The sequence below is a fragment of the Terrapene carolina genome, unplaced genomic scaffold, assembly GCF_002925995.2.
Source record: "Terrapene carolina triunguis isolate 2854851 unplaced genomic scaffold, T_m_triunguis-2.0 Scaffold22, whole genome shotgun sequence".
In the NCBI taxonomy this organism is placed as follows: Eukaryota; Metazoa; Chordata; order Testudines; family Emydidae; genus Terrapene; species Terrapene triunguis.
This window is the reverse complement of record NW_020664373.1, coordinates 5,974,152-5,994,177: the sequence shown is the minus strand read 5'-3', so window position 1 is coordinate 5,994,177 and position 20,026 is coordinate 5,974,152. Positions and strand designations below refer to the sequence as shown.

At 40.5% G+C, this 20,026-nt stretch overlaps 1 protein-coding gene across 2 annotated transcripts in view; it reads left to right on the top strand.

The window, feature by feature from the left end:
• The window catches only part of LOC112112642 (E3 ubiquitin-protein ligase Midline-1), a 352,433-nt gene that overhangs the window by 309,751 nt on the left and 22,656 nt on the right, over nt 1-20,026 (top strand). For both annotated transcript variants that reach the window (XM_026648411.1, XM_026648403.1), the window contains exons 4-6: nt 9,392-9,499; nt 13,604-13,752; nt 18,461-18,588. In XM_026648411.1, coding sequence (XP_026504196.1) covers nt 9,392-9,499; nt 13,604-13,752; nt 18,461-18,588 — 385 coding nt within the window. The remainder of the gene's footprint in view (nt 1-9,391; nt 9,500-13,603; nt 13,753-18,460; nt 18,589-20,026) is intronic.

The window sequence follows — 20,026 nt, the reverse complement described above, 5'->3', positions numbered from 1 at the left end:
AGTGCCAGTTGACTTCCTGTCATTTCAAGAATTACTTTATAAGAATCGCAGATACCAGAAATATACCTGTCTGTCATACAAGAAAAATCTCATCAGTTGTTTGACATGCTGGCAACTTCAGGCCCAGCTAGAATTGCCCTTCCAATAAATGAAGGACTGCTAAGGTCCTGGGCAAACACCTGCCACGACTATGATCCTAGGAACACCACAGCACCAGATGGCAAGGGTTCCCTGATATGTAACCATAAAACTCAGTTGGCCTGACCAGCTCACTGCAACTTGCACGCTGTTGTCATAATATTTAAAACATGTCTTGGAATATCATTGAAAACTAAGAACATGATGGCCACTGATATTACTATGAAATGTATGTAACAATGCTACATGTGAAATTATGGATACTCACTGATTTTATGTTCTGAAGTCTGCAAAAGGAGGCAAAACATTTTTCCAGACTAAGGAGAAAGGCAAACACCACTTTGTCTCAATTGCAAATTGAACTAGGCATGATCAGGGACTGGAACAATAGGCTACTTATTTGCATCAGAGATTGTAGGAAAATCGTTTGCATTGGGGAAAAAAAATCACAGGAGACTGCAAAATTAGCATGGTGTCAGCTCCCTGGTGGACATACAAAGCTGAACCCCCAGGATAGCTTTCTTACTTTGAAGACAAAGAAACTTTGGGGATAAAGGAACTGCTGAAAGCCTCTGGGATATCCATCACCTGGGAGAACAAAGAAGCCAGTGCTTTGTATCTAAGCTGGGTCATCCTGCTAAACAACTTGGAGAATGTGACAACTTGGTGTGAGTAAGAAACTATGTTAGGCAAAACTGGATCTTGCTAGAATCAAGTTCTAGACACTAGAAAGCATGTTGTTATTGTTGTGTGTGTAATCCTTTCATATCTTGTTCACTCTTGCTTGAAATCACTTAAATCTATGCTCTTTGTTACTAAATTTATTCTTAGTTTTACTACAAACCATCTCAGTGCTGTGTATTAAGGTGGAGTGTATCACCCCAATTATTCTAACAAACTGTTGTATGTACTGGCTCTTTGGATGGAGTGAACTTGGTGTTACCTCCGCGCGTGTCTGTTAGAAGGACTGGACACTGCAGTGGAGATTATGTTGGGGAGACTCGGGACTGGAAGTGTTGTTGGGGTCACTCTGTGAAGAGTAAGTGGGCGAGTGAGATCATTGTGATGTGAGCATTCCGCTGGAGTGAGCGCTCTGGGACAAAGCTGCACAGCACATTTTAGGGCAGGTGGTAACAGAACCCCTTACTAGTCTGAGTGAACCCCGAAAGCATCACAACCATCCACCACAATACGGTTGAAGAAGAAGTACCAAGTCACTCAAACAAGGGTCTGAGTACTTCTGTGCCCACCCCAGCCCAAACTCCTCAGCCATGTTAGCAGTGCAGGAGAAATCCAAGTCCAACAAAATCACCCCAAAGGATAAGGGCCCAGAAAGCTGGATTATTCATGAGGATTATTCATGAGGATATCGTATTCCTCTGCCTCCCTTCAGCTACAGGTGGAAAATTATCAGGCCCATCTGACTTTTTTTTTCTTTTTTTTTCTTTTTTTTGCGCCTGGGAGAGGGTGACACGCTTTCTGTTAAAGCTCCCACCTGATAACAGCCAAAAGCTCAAAGAGAGAATCAGAAAGGCACAGTTAGTAGCCAAAATGCTCCACAATGCTTCAGACACCGTGGCCAGATCCACGGCGGAGATGACGTAAAGAGCTTCCTGGCTTCAGACATCAGGTATTCCCAGAGAAGTGCAAGCCCTTTGAAGGCATGGACTGATTCAGCGAGCACAGAGATAACCCTGTACACTGCTTAAAGACTAAGGCTATCTTCAGTTGTGCCAAGTTTATGACAGGTTTGAAGTGGGTTGTAGCCCACGAAAGCTTATGCTCTAATAAATTTGTTAGTCTCTAAGGAGGAAGGATGGGGAGAAGGTCCCCAGCCCCAGGGGTAAAGTGGGAGGCTAGAGGATGAGTAAGCTGGTGAGGGGGGCCTTGACCTATTCTTGGATCAGGGCCCTCCAGGGCTTTGTTACAGGACTGAGTGGAATCAAAATTCCTTAAGGGCCTCCTGCATACTTGCCCACCTGTTAGAGAACTTACTCAACATTATTGTCCTAAAATTCATAGAACCTCCTTTTAGGCAGCTGCTGGATTGCTCAGCATATCATCCTACCCTCAAGAGGGTTTTTCTGGGTGCTCTCTCCGTGGCACTGAGGGTCAGTGAGTTTGAAGCCTTCGTGGCTTAGACTCCTCACACATCCTTTCATAGGGACAAGGCAGTGCTCAGACCACACCCTACATCCCAGTGGTCTCAGACTTTCACCTAAAATCAGTCAACTTACTGGCCTTCTTCCCCAAACCACACTCAATACAGGAAGAAAAGAAGCTAACATGCTTTGGGCATTTCAAGAGCCTGGCTTTATTATGTTAACAAGACCATACCTTTTAGACTATCTCTCCACCTCTTTGTGGCCATATCTGGCTCATTGAAAGGTCAAGTCAGAATCCCTGAACATGTACTGTGTTGTATATCTGGCATCTATCAGTTAGCTGGCAAGACCTCTCCCTCTGAATGTCAAGGCACAACCCGACAGCATCTTCAGCCTGCTTCAGAAATCTCTGAGATCTGCAAGGCAGCAACACGGAGTAACCCTCTGATATTTGTTCGACGTCATTACCTTGACATGGCAACCAGCCATCTGATGCGAAGCTTGGGAAAGCCATTCTTTTATCATCATTTGATGAATGCAGCAGAAACTTCTCATTCCCACCCTCCTGAGTTCATACTCGTACTGTTTGCCAGTCACCTACAGTGGGATCCACACTAGCATTTGAAGAAAGAATAGGTTCTTTGCCTATTGTGTGACTGGTTCTTTAAGATGTTGTAGTCTGTATGGATCCCACAACCTATTCTCTGTACAAAATCTTCAGCAACAAAGGCTTTGAATTGCAAAGGAACATGAGGAGGTACAGGGCTTGTGTGTGGCCCCAATGGACACTGCTATTCAAAAGACTCCTATTTTGAGCACACAAGGGGCATGTGCAGTTACAGTGAGTTCCACACTGACTACATCTCAAAGAAGCACAGTTACTGTCGTGTGAGTAACCATTTTTTAGTTTTCCTTCTGATCCTGAAAAAAAAACACACACCACTATCTATGCCTCAGCTGCTGCCACATATGTGGTTATAGAAAACAACAAAATAACTCTTCTAGCCTCATTTTCATCAAATCTAGTGTTTATTTTGTTTACAGTCAAAGGCATACACATGTCTGGAACGTAATGGCACTGTGATTTTCGTGGTCTTTATCAGAATATTCCAAACACCCTTGATGTGAAGGCTTTTTTGCTGGAAATCTTACAAGAATAGACGTTTCATGAGATTTCTGATCTTTTTAAATTTTGATTGGGTTGGAAATATTTGATGACAGCCTTTTTCATGTTGCTTAGTCACTTATCAATCTGCTCCCAATAGTGGTGCAGAAGCATGTAAAATGACAATATTTTAAAAACTAACACAGACACTTTCCAAGCTCAGAAAAAGTTTGATTGGATTTTCTCTTCAGGCAGATGTTGGTGTCATTTGACCCAAACTGGTTCAACTACCCTGGCTTAATGGAGACGTCGTTCACAAAATTCTTAGGTAGCCTGTATACGTTGGTTTATTTTTGTACTGACCTTTTTTTAAACCTGCTCTGAAACTGTCTCTAAATCCAGATTTCCTGGTTAGAGAAAAATGTCGATAAGACTTAGAAAACAAACAAAAAAAACAAAGCCTGTGGCACACTTGAAATGGGAGATGACCGTTCCTTTCTCCAGCCCCAATTTAGAATAAAGTTGTAGATCTATTCGGAGGGCAAGCTGATTAATATCACATATTTCCAAAGGCACAATTTGTCATAATTGATAAAATCAGTGTTGCATTCAGACTAGAAAAAAATCTGAAAGCGTTTTATTCCAATTTTCTAGAGAATGCTAGTTTGTGCCTCACATAGTATCAGACAGACATAAAAGGGAAGAAGTTTGACCTCACAGCACACATCCAGTCTCATCATCCAAAGAGACAAATGAGAAGAAAATGCCTTTTTGTTGCTGATTATCATTCATTATCCCTTGTATTTCCATTACATTGTTCTCATGTGTTGGTGTCTCAGTGCATTGATAAGATGATAATTTTTATACCATGAGCTAATTGTCCTATTTGGATAAGTTTAAAAACAAGTTCTTAAAATGGACTTTAAGAAATGTTTTAGAAAAATAGATAATTTACACACTAAGCCATTAAGGAAATTGAGGGACATAGTCTCTTTTGATGGTTATGGAAATATTGTGTGGGCACAAATAAAGAATAACATTGGGAAACTGAATTACAATGATATCAATTGTTTTATGAAAACGATTCACTCAGCTATTTTTTTTTTGTTTTAAGCCTAGTCTCAAGCTATGATAATGGTTAGGCTTCTGGTGTTCTGAGACCACTCTGCTGATCATGCTGACTAATATTGTCTCAGTTTCCTTGTACTCTCAGTCTGTCTGTTGTTTCTTGTCTTGTACTTAGATTGTCAGTGCCTCATGACAGGGACCATGTTTCTGACAGGAGGGCTCCTATGCAGACCCAACCACAAGTTAAAGCTGCCAACCTCTGATGAACTCCAGAGGGAGAGCTGTGCTCCCATGAGGCAAATCTTGCTAGGAGACCACAAAACACTTTTGGCTCAGAGATGTGAATTACACAAGTGCTAGTAGGTGTGAGGTTAGCCCTGTGAGTTCACTCTTTGCCAAATTAAGGTTGAGCTAGCAGCAGAAGATTGGCTGTAATTGAGTTGCCCATTGTGTTATAATTTGGCGATTTACCAAACATCTGCTAAGGACTTTGAAACCACCACAACCATTTTGCTTATGACCTAAACCACAATTTGACTCAAGTCTCTGAATAGCAAGTCTAGGCAGCCTCTCAGAGAGCAGAACTCTTTCCAAGACAGTTCTCAGTTGTAGGAGAACTAAAACAGCTGCCCTAATTTCTCCCATTGCTCTGAGGAGCACCCATTTTTCTCTACATTCCCACTCACTTTGAAGCTCAGCCTAGCAGTCATCTTTCTATTTGGAAAAGATTTGAGGTGCTCCCTGAAGAGCCCGTTAGTCAGCAAGATGGATCACTGTATTGAGGCAACATGGGACAACCCTGTTTCTTGAGGGGCCTGGGTGTGTTGCAACTTACTTCTAAAGCATTCCTAACTCCTACCAGATCACAGAGCAAGAAAGAGACCTCTGGCTACTGTGACCACTCACTGATGGAAACACAGGCCACTACTGTTACCTTGTCCTTCCATCCTATCCTCCACCCCAACCCCCGTTTGTTTAGTTTATTTTACCTGTCGCACATTTTCTACATCTTAGATTGGGAGAACTGTCTTCCAGTTATCAGTTTGTATAGAGCCTGTTTAGAGTCCTTAAGCAGTGCAGAAATAAAAATGATTATTTCGTTATGATAATAATAATAGGACTAGAGTCAGACCTTGTCTCTTTTATGGCAGCAGAGAACAATATCGTGTAGCCAAAGCACAAAGCCATACCAGTCTGTTTTAAGTAAATTTCTTAGTATATGTTGTAAAATGATATTTTAAGGCTAGAAAATATTAGGTTGAAAGTAACAGTTAAGGCCCCAATTCAGCAGGGTATGTAGGCTCAGACATAACTTTTTAAGTTCATGAGTAGTCCCATTGGCTTCACTGGTACTTAAAGTCAGTTAGACATGTGCTTAATTAAGTACCATGTAGTGAATAGGCCCTATGTAGCCTGCAAATATGATAAGATAATGTATCAATATTTCAGAAAGGGGATCAGAAAAACATAGAAAATGAACTAGCATTTTTAATAGTCTTGGACATGTTTTCCAAAAATTTTGAAATACATTTTCCACTTTAATAATTTTGTATAAGCTATAAAAATTGGATATGTGTTCAAAAGAATTTTAAAATTTTTCTAGTTTCAAAGAAAAGAGAAATCTGTGTTCATTGAGTAAGGGATCAAAAAGGAAAAGTTTTGGAACCATTTTATTATTCATATAATTTTGGTGGATGCATGCTAATTTTTTCCCCTGTCTTAAACAAACTTGGCACTAAATAAAACATTGTTGGCTATATTTAGCCCTAGTGTGACTCCCCTGATGTCTGGAGAGTTACACTATAGATGAATTTGGTCCTATAGGCTAATTTAATCAGGGCTATAAATGGTGATAGAAATTACACATTGAGTGGAAGCTAGTCAGAAATCCTGTTTAAGCGATAAAGTAATTAATCTAAGCACCAGCCAACCATGACGTAAGTGAGCATTGACATAAAAAAAATTGCACCCTTTTATACCAAGATTGAGTTTTACCCTAATTTGCACCAGTTTAGGATTCCTTGCTTTGTCAAAAGGAATTTCAATCCATCTAGTCAACTAGAAGTCAGAAGAAGGGCAGGGTTGTGATTAGAAAATAGTACAATTGGTTAAAAGCAATTCTGCAGAGGTGCAGGATGACAAAAGTGACCAGTAGGAACATGCGTCAGGAGACCAGGTGGTCATGCCTAGTGGTCAGAGCCAAAGTCAAAACCAAATCCAAGGGTCAAGACAAAGTCAGAACCAGGAACCAAGGCCAAGGGTCAGAACTGTAGTCAGAGTCCAAATGCCAGAGCCAAGGGTAAAGACTGAGTCAGAGCCAGGAATCAGAGCCAAGGGTGAGAAATGGATTACCAGGAGTCAGGGAAAGCAGGGTTGGTTCCAAGGCAGCAGCAAGGCTGGAACTGGACTGGAATGCAGCCAGGTGCAGGGCAGGGTCCAGGCTTGGAGCAAGGCAGGAACAGGACTTGGAGTGAGGCGAACACATGGAGGCAGAGAAGCTGCAGACAGGGGCATTAAGTAGCCACAAAACCTCTGCAGCTGCTGGCCTTAAGGGCAAGCCACCTGACTGCCTGAGCCAATCATGGCTCTGCTGTGGCCCAGTTGCATTGACTGACAGCCTGACAACTGAGCAGGCAGAGCTGTGGGCGCTCGTTTCTGACAACAAGTAAAACCGATTATTGTTATTAACATCTCTAATGCACACACCATTGAAAACAGGCCCACATCTCCACTTCACCTATGTCAGGGCAGACATCTCCAGCACTCAGCAGCACCACTTAGGCCCCCTCCTCCAGGGTTATTGGACCAAACAGCATTTCAGTATTGAAAATACATTTAAGTATTATAAACCTCTATTAATGTTTAAGCCTATGGTATAAAGTGGCTAAACCTTGATTGTTCTGGTAATAAAATCTGGGTTTTGTACCCTACAATTAGGCTGAGGGGCATAAAGGCTGTTCACATAAGAGGGAACTTTGTAAAATTGGCCCTGATCCAATAACGTGTTTAAGCACCTGCTTAAATTTAAGTACAAGGGACTATTAATGTGCTTAAAGGTCGATACATGTTTAAATGCTTTGCTGGACTAGGGTCCTTTTTGTAATCTTCAGGCAAGGAGCTGTCAGTTTACTTGTCTGTAAATTTCATTCTTGTTGCACTGTATAAATACTATAATATAAAGATGAGATTCATAGATTCATATGATTCATAGATTCATAGATTCTAGGACTGGAAGGGACCTCGAGAGGTCATCGAGTCCAGTCCCCTGCCCGCATGGCAGGACCAAATACTGTCTAGACCATCCCTGATAGACATTTATCTAACCTACTCTTAAATATCTCCAGAGATGGAGATTCCACAACCTCCCTAGGCAATTTATTCCAGTGTTTAACCACCCTGACAGTTAGGAACTTTTTCCTAATGTCCAACCTAGACCTCCCTTGCTGCAGTTTAAGCCCATTGCTTCTTGTTCTATCCTCAGAGGCTAAGGTGAACAAGTTTTCTCCCTCCTCCTTATGACACCCTTTTTGATACCTGAAAACTGCTATCATGTCCCCTCTCAGTCTTCTCTTTTCCAAACTAAACAAACCCAATTCTTTCAGCCTTCCTTCATAGGTCATGTTCTCAAGACCTTTAATCATTCTTGTTGCTCTTCTCTGGACCCTTTCCAATTTCTCCACATCTTTCTTGAAATGCGGTGCCCAGAACTGGACACAATACTCCAGCTGAGGCCTAACCAGCGCAGAGTAGAGCAGAAGAATGACTTCTCGTGTCTTGCTCACAACACACCTGTTAATACATCCCAGAATCATATTTGCTTTTTTTGCAACAGCATCACACTGTTGACTCATATTTAGCTTGTGGTCCACTATAACCCCTAGATCCCTTTCTGCCGTACTCCTTCCTAGACAGTCTCTTCCCATTCTGTATGTGTGAAACTGATTTTTCCTTCCCAAGTGGAGCACTTTGCAACAGCCTACCCTCCATTTCCTTAAGCATTGTGTTCTATAGTTTAAAATTCAAGCATTATAAAGAACAATGTCTACACTGTATATTCCTTCCGTCAACTAGTGATACACTCTGAAACAACCATTGTTATACTTCTGGTTTCTCGTATGTAGAATATATAAAAAAGAGCTGCTTGAAAAGTGGTATTCTTCCCACCCAACCCCCTTGGAAAATTTTGACTTTAAACTGAAAAACTGAAAATCCAAAAACTTTTTGACTGAAATAAAAGAAAAGAAAAAACCTTTTCTGTTTTTTGGGGCACTTGGGGTGGGTTTTTTTTTGTTTGTTTGTTTACACAAAGTTGAAATTTTGCAGAGAGAGCAAACATTTTCCATGGACATTTTTTATGTTCCTCCCTGTCATCCCCCGTCCCCCCCAATCACCATCATCACCACCAGTTTTCCATTAAAAAACAGTTTTGACAAAAAAAATTTGACCAACCCTAAGACCTCTCTCTCGCTCGCTCTCTCTGTCTAATCACAATTGTTTTAACACTATTTTGTTACTGAGAAGAATGAGAAGAATCTCAAACACACCTAATATTAAATCATTGATCTTTTTCATGGGCTGTTGTGTATAAGCTGTGGTAATAAGCTACATAAGTGTTCTTTATTTGAACCCTACTTAGGGCTTGATACTGTGAGGGCTAAGCACCCAGTGAAGGACGGTGAGGGCACTCAACGCTCACTGATGTCAACTAGAGTTAAGGTTACACAGCACCTGACAGGCCCTATTTGACTTTGGTTAGAAATAGTGATGAGTTTGTCTGTACAGTGATACATTATTCAAAAGTCCAGACAGAGTATTTTCATATCCATATTTCAAGGTCCAGAATAGGGAAAGTAAACAGAACAAAATTTATGAAACAAAATGAAAAATGCAAACAAATTTTTAGAAATGATCATTTTAAATTAAAAATAAAATGAAAAAGACCAGAATTTTCTAACCAAGATGACTTGCTCTTCAGGTGAATGCATCGCGACAAGAAACCAAGCTGACAGAGGAATGTGACCTGCTCATTGAAATAATCCAACAGAGACGACAAATTATTGGAACCAAAATAAAGGAAGGGAAGGTAAGAGCTCTTCCCCCGATAGTTCAAATGGGTCAGCAGTGTTTCTTCATGCTCTGTAACTTCCATGATTTCTTGACTTAATGTGCTATTAATACACACTTACAAGAGTCCTTGGATACTCCTTGCCATCTGTGACTTTTAGGTGAATGGAGATGCTGTCTGTTGTCTGCATTGGGTAAACATTCAGTCATCGCTTAAAACTTATTGAGTGTTATTTAGTGTTAATCTAACCTTATGCGATTTTGGTGTTTAAGGGTTTTTTTGGTGATGTAATATGATTTTTAAAAATCAAATAAATAATTTATATAATATTTTCCAACAGGGATGTGATTTCACTTATCAAAAGATATTAATAAAATGAGGGACTAAAAAAACGTTCACTTTATCAGAAATCTGAAGGCATTTGCCCATAGCAAGAATTTACTGTATCACAGGATTTGCTCTCCAGTCATCTGCATTAATATTTTATTCCGTATAAACCTAAATTATTTATTAAAGACATTTATACAAAATAACTCTACAGACAAGAGCAATTACTTTCAGGATAACACTTTTTTAAAGACTGTAATGGGGAACGTTAACTTGGATTTTACAGAAAGTGGTATGAGATTTTTACTATCTAAAAATATTGGGAATGTAAGTTCAATGCCATTGCTTTCCTAATAACTGCAGGACAGTGATTGTTAGTGTCAACCTAATGAATAAGGCAAATCTCAGATATACATTCGAGTTTAAAATTGATCTAGCTACCTGCTAAATTAAGGAACATCTTAGTTTTAGATCATTATTCTTGTTTCTTTTGGAGCATGGCATTTATTCTTTAGCTGCTAAAGTAGCTGGAAGAGTGAAACAAATTCTTCTTGTGTGGGAAAAGCTCGGACAAGGAATAAAGTCAAGGGCAGGTTAAATGGTTCACTTAGCTGTCAAGATATTCCAATTAACTTGAAATAAAAAAAGGCTGTAGGCAAGGGCTGACTTCAACATGTTTGAAGACCATAGTTCCCATTCGTTATTTGACAGATCTTGAAGTTCTTCATAATGTTAACAAAATACATCTCCCTTCAAGATGTAGTAAGCCAGCCTTCTGCATAATCTTCTTGGCTGTATTTCTGCGTACATTGAGACTAACCCTACTGCCGTCAAAGTTCGTGGCAAACTTCCTATTCATTGGGAGCTGCCCATTATGCATATAGATTTCATCTTTAAAAGATCCTACACCAGATTCTGATCTCAATTACACCAATGAAAACTTGTAGATTTCATTAGTTACTTTGGATTTTGTCCAGTGTAACTAGGATCAGACTCTGCCCCATTCTTTTTTCTGTTAAAAAAAAAATCAGACTTCTAATAACCCCGTAAATACTTGAAAAATATCTGGCTCCTTCCTAAAATCTGCATCACTTGCACGCTCTGGATTGTTTGGATGAGGCTCTTCATTACTGACAAGGTTGCTGCTGATGATTGGTTTTTAAGAAATATTTTAAAACAAATATTAAAGACCTGTTTGTTCGCAGCCCCCTGTATGGGAATGTGAGGCCACAAGAAAGCCTCCAGAGGCCAGGCACAATGGGAGTCCTTGCACAACACTGGAAAACTTTCTACCTGTTTTCCAACAATGATGCAACAGCTATCCCAGTACTACCAACTGGTATAGACAGGGGTCAGGGATTTTTATCAACATGCCATGAAAACCTGCCCAAAGCTGCTGGAAAACAAGTACAAAATGTTCTAGTTTAGGTCTACCCAAGGAGCCCAGAGATAGTTACCACCTATATCTGCTAGCCTCTGCTAATGGGTCAAGGCAGGGGTGGAGCCATGTCCTGTCCCTCCCTCCTTCGCACTGAGCAGCGAAGCCATAGAACAGAGTGCATGTTGCACCCTCTTTATCATCAGCTATTCCACAAAGGAGATCTAGGAGGCACAATACTGCCAAACTCCCCTTTGGCCTGTGACTGTGGCTAGAGAGCTATGGACTCCAGACTGGAGCTCCAGCTGTTATAAGGATGAGGGCTCTGACATGGGACTGTGGCTATGTGCAACAGCTAGCCCTTAATGCACTGTTGTATACTTGTGTAGTCACATGAAGTGTACTTAACTGAATTAGGCATTTAAATGTCAAACAGATGAGATGTGTTAAGTATAGAGGACATTCCTGCAGTAGGGGAAGGGAGGTTCTTCCTTTCCAGATTTATCATCTATTGTTTATATAAAGAAGCTGAAAAATACTAGTTCAGACGTTGGGCCTGCCAACCAGGAAAGTGTCCTCTGGTGCCTAAAGTGCATTGTGTAACATTTGTTCAGTTAATTACTTGGTTTGTTAATGAATACCACAGGAAAGAGTTGAACAAAACTTGCATGTTCAGGCAGTGAACGTGTCACTGCCTAGGGCAGTATATGCTGAAAAGCTGTCTCTTCATGAACGCACACATAGAGCATGTCTTGCTCTGCACAGAACAATCCCCAACATATGTACAGTATCTAAACAAATGGCTCCTTTCCTAGCTATCTACCTACCCCCGTACAGCGTGTTCATGAGAAACGATCAATTAAATGAGGGCTGGCTTGTGCCCCTTTCTGCACATGTTACCTACTGGCTTCAGTGGGACTCCTCTTGTGAGTAAGTGCTCACCAGTGTGAGTAATGGTTGTGCAATCTAGTCCTTAATGTTTTGCGAGGGCGGGGAGATGCTGTTTGGTAGATTATATCAATAGTGAATTATGCTGAAAGTATATTATGATCTTTTTTCTTTGAAGAGCAGGTAACAAATGTTTTGTTTCATTCGAATACTCAACAATAGTAGCAGCCAACCACTGTGAATATGCTGTAGCAGTAGATCACATTAGGAACCAGCCAGAACATGAACATCTTCACAATTTGTACGTTTCTGTAGCAAATTATCTTCATTCATTGCTTGTATTTTGTGGGAAAATATCAATGTTAAAGATTTTCAGCCTTGTTCAACATTGACCTTTTTTTAAAAATTTCCTAAAAGGAATATTTTATTTTTGCTTGTGGACTCAGTTGTCCTAAAACAAATTAATATGTACCCTCACCTCCACTCAGGATGCATAACTCCCACTGCAGTCAATTATCTGGCAGCAGAACGAGCAACTACAATGTTTATTATTTAATTAATGAGACTCTTAGAGTTTGTGTTAACTTTAGTATACAATTATGATCTTTCTGCTAATCCACTTAATCATTAATTTCCTGATTTTATACATAGCCAGGGCTTAATGTCCTTCTGAGGTCCAAAGTTATTACATTTCCTTCCTTTTTTCCCCTCCTGTTGGAACTATGTGGTGGTGGTGATGATGATTTTATAGAAATAGGAAGGATTCCCAGAGCTTTCAGGAACTAAGAGGCATCAGGAGCCAACATTGTCTCTAAAAGGCAGATTGATTGGTCCCCTCTCTAGCCTTCCAGCTAATGGTACTTTCCAGGACAATGTCATATCTCGTGTGGATTTCCTGACTGGATACTTCCTTGCTACGTATAGGAGAAGTACAATCAATTCTCCCTTTATAGCTGTGCTTCTGAGTAGCCAAATTCATTCCACACAACAGGTTAGGATCTGAACAAACATATAATAAAATAAAAAGGATGAACATTTATTTATCGTTAGTAAACATGAACCAACCCTCTTAGTCAAGTTTTGTTTTCAGGTCATTTTTGTGTATACCAATTCGGGACTAAACGAAAAGTAATGAATTTTGTAAACTGCTCTTAACACATTTTTCATCACTTCAGGGAAATGGTTATCAAAATACCTTTTAGTTATCATGTAAGCAGAAAGTGCCAGGAAATGACGTTCTTGCTGAAGGAAAATTGACTAGCTGTGCTTGTTTTGGCTCCCCTCTGTTGTTTCCAGTGTGGAAAAAGTTGAGGTAGAAAGAACAAATCAGTTCTCTTGTAAAATAGCACATAGCTTTTACTTGGCTGATGTGGCCTATGAGTAAAGCAGGTTGAAAAGAGGCTCTTTCTCCTCAGTTAAGCCACTGATGTTAACACCCCATTTGCACTATGGCCATGAGCACAAAGTGTAAACGCTAATGTGATTTGTGAGCATGTGGATATGACTATTTTCTTATGTTTTTGTTCAAGGTGGTGAGACTGAGAAAACTGGCTCAGCAGATTGCAAACTGCAAACAGTGCATTGAACGCTCTACGTCTCTCATCTCTCAGGCTGAACAGTCTCTGAAGGAGAATGATCATGCGCGCTTCCTGCAGACGGCTAAAAATATCACTGAGAGGTAAAGGCATGGACTGCTAGGGAATTTCCTCCTGGCAGATGCAAGAACTTACAGTTAGGGTGGTTGATTGGTTATGACTGCCCTCTTGTCTTGCTGTAGGTGCCTTCAAAGAATAAAGGGGGGTTGAATTGCTTTATTCTACACTAATGAACATTGGTATTGCCTTGAAATGTCAAGGGCCTTTCTATAATATTGAATCAAAACATCTATTTAAAAAAGGAAAGACACATGAGGATGGAACTGTTTTAGGTATTGTTTCATCATCCATAGATGAAGAAGGTGGCATAGTTCTACATGGAGACTGATAAATACTAATTGGTACTTTGGCTATAAATACACTTATAATTAGAGTTGGCCAGAAACTGTAATTCCCGGTTCTATGGGAAATTGCAAATTAAAAGAAAAAAAAATCCAAAGTGGAAAGAAAAATGAACTTTCCTGAAGGATCAAAATTTCAAACTGTTTCTGAGACTCCCTAAGTTGCCAAAAAACCCAGTGGCCCACCAGGTGAGGAACCAGGCAGCTTTCAGCCTGGGAGCCAGATAACTTGGGGAACCTGGGAACCAGCATTCCCAGGGCTTTTGAGCTGCTGAAGGCTGGGGAGCCTGGAAACCCAGGTTGCCAAGGAACAGGAAGCTCAGGGGCTCAGGAGCCAGGGCTCATAAGGCTTCAGGCTCCTGGCTGCCTAGTAGCCTGCCAGGCGTGCCACGAGAAGCGGAAGCTTGGGCTGCTGAAGAGCCACAAGCCTTGCAGACTGGGCTCCTGGGCAGCCAGCCAAGGAGCTCCGTGGGTGAGAGGGCAGTAGAGGAGACAGATGTTCAGTGGAACCCTGCCTAGATTCTGCTGGAATTTCATTAAAATCTACATGTTCCCATGAAAATGTCTAATTAGGTGTCAATATTCTATTGAGATGGGGGGGGGGGGAAGCAAAGTAGCTGTATCTATGATAATATGGAGTCTACAGTATAATGAAAAAAGAAGTGGAGCTCCTATTTGGAGCTTGTCTTTCTACTGATATTTACATCTTTGTCCAACTGTTTTTTGTTTGTTTTTTTGGAGGGTATGGGGTCACTTTGTCTTCACATACAGCTAGTCTAAGTGCTGGCCTAGTCTAAGTCATAAGGATCTGTGTTGTTCTTTATTTTATTTTTTACTCTACCTCTTTGAGACACCCTCTGCAGGTGACTGAAATCCCAAAACAACTCCTTTATCCCTCAGGGCTTTCTTTCCTTCATCTCTGATATAAATCAGTGGCATACACTGGAGTGTTGGGAGTAGATTTGGAATGTCAGTTTATTCCTGAGTAAAAAATTAAGCCCAGATCCTACAAAGACTATTACATGTCCTTAACTTTACATATTCTGAGTTAGTCCCATTGACATCAATGGATTTATACACCATGTGTAAATTTTACCATGTGTAATAGAATTCTCAGCCATGGAACCTAAATTTGATTTGGCTGTGTTAGACCCACTTTTGGTGTTTACTTTATAGACCGGTTTCTGTCACCTTTACTTATGGTGAATTGTATTTTACTCCATGAGCAGTCCTTTTGAAGTTAATGGGACCACTCATGTAGTAAAGTACAATTCAACATGAGTAAATGTGTGGGAATTTGTCTACTTCTCAATATTCTAGAGAATTAATCTTTGGGCAGAAATATTTGCAGATACAATACATTTTCAGTGAGTGTTAGAATATGCACAGAAAATCCATTTTGAACTCATAAACATTAATATATTTGCACCAGACCCGTGATTGCAAGAGTTTCACTCATTTAGTCAGAGAACAGTAATAACACCATGTGACAGGTGTGTGCAGTCAAAATTAATCAATGCTTCTTGCATATTATAGACCTGTACCTATGACAAAATGTTCGTGAATAGAGCTGGTTGGAAATCTTCTCACAAAACATTTTCTTTGGAAAATGCCAGTTCATCAAACCTGAAATTACTTGTGAAATTTCACCAAATCATAGTCAGTGTTCCAGTGGAACCCTGCCTGGTTCCCTGCCAGCTTGCCTGATTGGCTGCTGGGGAGACCCCTGATGCAGACTGCTCCAGGGCCGGGGACCCCAGGCTTCCAGGGTCCATGGCTCTGTGGCAGGCCCATCATGTAGACTGCTTCTGGGCTGGGGACCCAAAGGCTTCCAGACTCCCTTGCCAACTGAGTCCCTGTGTTGCTCAGTTTCTGAATAGGCAATCCTGGAGCAAGCCAGCCTGGGAGTCTGGAATGCCTGGGGTCCCTGACTCCAGAGTAATCCACATGGCAGGCTGCCCTGGAACCACAGATCCTGGGAACCCTTGCAGCTGCTGAGTGAAATTGACATTCTTGTGAGTTTCACCACTGCTAATAGCTAATAGCAATAGCAAGAATGTCAGTTGTAGTCAGCAGCCGTCACTCTGGGGAGTATATTTTGTTTCAGAAACACCATGTGTCGGTGTTTCCAAAAGAAAATGTAAGGATGGGTTTCTGAATCAAAACAAAACCACACTTCAAAATGTTAAAATTTCTCATGAGCCAGAAATCTGAGTTTAGGCCAGCTCTACTTGTGAACGCTCTACGGACCAATGAATAATTTCAAATAAGAATAAATCCGAGAAAATCATAAACTGCTCACAGACAATTTACAAAGTGGAGGAAGAGGCTAAATTTGTTCAATAAATTATTCACCACAAATGATTCTCTCAGCTCTAGTGATGTGTAAAACGTTGCTTGCTGCTAGAGTATGCATGCAGTCACCTCTACAGGGCCCTGAGCTCCAGTGGCTAAAACTGATTTCTTAAAGTTATGTACACTGCATTTTTTCATGCACATATTTCAAAGGGAATGCAGTATAAAATTCTTTGCTGTGGGCACAGTGGGAAACCATGCTTACCACAGGAGTTTTTAGTTAGTGGGTTATTCATCCTGTTAATGAAATCCACTTCCTTTACATAAAGCCTTAGTAATCAGATGCTATATGAGTGAAGTGCTGGAGGGAGAGCTGGGGGAAGTGAAATCTACTTCTGAACCAGAAGGCCATAGGTCTACAGCATGTCATTTGCTCATTAGGTTGTGGGGCACAAAATCCACCTAAAATGGATGCCATTACATGCGTAATACCTTCATTAGTCCAGCCTATGCGGGGCCATGGTAGAGACCTTTTCCATATAGGGTGTATGGAGACACCCAGGAGCAGTTGCTGTGTTCACAAATGCACCTCTGTCCTTCCCAGCAACCCCAGTGTGGGGCTTTTGGTACAGAAGGCCAGATACAAAAATTTTGAGCAACCCTAATGTAATATAAGGTCCAAAAGAAACCAATGAGTCTTTTTTTCCTTTAGGGATAGAAACATTAAGGCCAGATTGTTATTGACCCTTTAGTGAAAATGAGGAAGAGTGCAAGAAACTTCCCCACTGTATGCCAACACTTACACGTGCAGTTCCTACAATAGACCTCATCCACACTGACATAATTACCTGAGTGTCAGCCACAGTCTCAGCAGAACCAATGATGAAGATGATTAACTGCAATTATAGAACAGGAGAAACCTCATTCAGCAAAGTTTCAGAAAACCATTCTTAAAATCCTGGTGAGATGGATGATCTAACTCATTTTTAATCATTCCCATTGTACTTTTCCAAAGACCATGTGAAGCAAAAGGGATTCGTGAAAATTAAAATTCTGAGGAATAGGAGGTCAGACTTTAATCTCTTGAGCCAGGTCTGCAGTGAAATTTTCTGTTTTGGGAAAAGGGTTCATCCGAGCAATGAAAATATTTTGATCTGTGCCTCATGAATGACAGACAAATGCAACTGATTGAAAGTTGTATTGCTGCCTCCAGATTGACACAATTAGTTGTTCCCTGCTGTAATAGCAGGAAGCTGAATCTGTTTGCTCAAATAGATGAGAATTCTCTCCTGAGTTTTCTGTAAACATCACAATCCACTTACACTCCTGGTTCCCGCTGACATGTCTTTGAAATATCCGCCTGAAAAGTTCCAAATGCAGCATCTATCTTAGACCTAATTTTCCTGAAAAAACTCGTCTACAGATGCATGACATTTACTGGAAAAATAAATACAATTTTTGATGTGAGCTAGGCAAGAAAGCATTTCAGGTTTGAAAAAACATTATTCTGCACGTTCATTTTACAACAAAAAGGCTAAGCATTTCAAGATAAAACATCCTGACGTCTGTTTGTTTAATTTTCACTCTGCACTTTTTGAAGCTAAAAATTATGTAACTTGTTTAACAACTGGGGGAGATGTGACAGTCTGAACTAAAACCACAATTTTTGAGACAGATGTGCGAAGGAATGCCTGGAGCAGGAAGCTGCTTAACAAGGCAGTGGTTGAGAGAGATACAGCATCTGTTCAGGGCTGTTTAATACACAGCAGACGCAAATAAAAATATTTCTAAGAAGAATTTTGTTCAACAGGAGAAGGAAAAAACCCTGCTTTTCCATTTTTTAAAACCTATTGATGTATGATCATAATTTTGTTAACGTTGTAGAGTAAAAAAGTTCAACATAGCAAAATGGGAGACAGCCATGTAATGGGCTGACCCTGTGGACTTTGCTTACAGAAGTAAGAACTACAGGATAAAGCACTAAATCAATATGTTTTTTAAAATGGTTGTAAAAATGTGACAATTTTGGGTTGATGATTCTAATGATTAGGAGATGAATGTGAAAGCTACTGCATCCTTGTTTTTTCCATTATAGGGTCTCCATGGCTACTGCATCCTCCCAGGTGTTAATCCCTGAAATTAATCTCAATGATACTTTCGATACTTTTGCGCTTGATTTTACCAGGGAGAAAAAATTGCTGGAATGCCTCGATTATCTTACAGGTATTTTTTTAAACGATTAATTCACTTGTAAAATAGTATGGCCAGGATTGTCACTGTCCCATCCCCATTAGACTCCCTGCATGGATTACCCGTAACACGGGGGAAGGGAAAGGAGTGAGGGACAAGAGTGAGGAGTAGGTGAGGTCTTGCCTCTGTCCCCTCCTCCCTGCCCAGTGCTCTGGCCAGCACAGTTAAGTGGACATGGAGGGGAACATAAGTTGAGCCCAGTACATGATGTGCACTGATTCCCCCAACCCCACCCCACGTTGGAGCGATGGGGAAGTAGGGACTGAATCCTGGCTCAGAATCATAATTTGTTCCCTGTTCTACCCCTAGGTCAGTGCTGCTGTGCACTGCCTTGTGTTCAAGGCAGATTACTGTTGCTGTTCAAGGCAGTTTATCCATATATTAGTAACCAGAAGCAATTCTAATAACCAGCACTAAGGAATCAGCAATGAGAGAAGTCTTTGTGTATCAACACATACAGTACACTTCACCCATGAAGTACCTGAAGGAGCTGACAGTGTTCAGGGTTGTATAATGTGTGGCATCTTTTTTCATTGCTATATGGGTTGATCCTACAGTTTTTACTTTCTCAAAGATTCCATCAAGTTAAATGGGAATTTTGCCTGAGTAAATCTGCAGGATTGGGCCCTTCCAAACAGATTGCGTAATCTACAATCACAGAATATTTAATCATTCACAAAGAAAAACAAATTGCTGAAATCAAGACTGTTCTCTTTTTGGTGCCAGAATTAGAACAATTCATTTCAGTTTAATTAATTGAAAACAGAAAAAACATGGCAGCGACTCTAATTTTGGACAGCCTATAAGCAGCCATCACTAATAGTAAGAATGTGGAAATGAAAAACACACGGTATTGTTCAAAGAGCACTTAAAAATTTTGCCTCAGTTTTGATGGGATTTCACAAGGACATGCCATACGCCACCAGAGAAGGCACCCCAGTATTAATTCTGTCCCAGTTGGGATGCCAGCATTCAACTACCCCCTTCCTCAAATTCATCCTACAATAGACCAGACTTCTTGTTGTCCCTTCTGCACAGTTCTGTGAAATGACACACACTCAGGTTTGGGGAAACAACATAATAGGTCTGTTTAGCTAGACATTTTTAATCTAACATTTTCATTATTTGGCTATCCAGTCAAGAATGGCCTACCTACCCATGTCTTTACCAGATTAGTTTTTCATACTAATAATGTGTGGCTCAAATTGCAAAATACAAACAGGAAATCCAAAGTGTCTGAGCACAAAATTCAATCTACCTAGATTTCTCGTATCTCATACATGAGTATTAAAATAAAGAAATTATATATACGTCAGTAGTCCTATATGCTTGGCTATTCTGTATTATAATTTGAAACCTGTAAGGCCAGAATTTACTCCCTTTCCTCATTATGAGTAGTATCTTAGTTGAT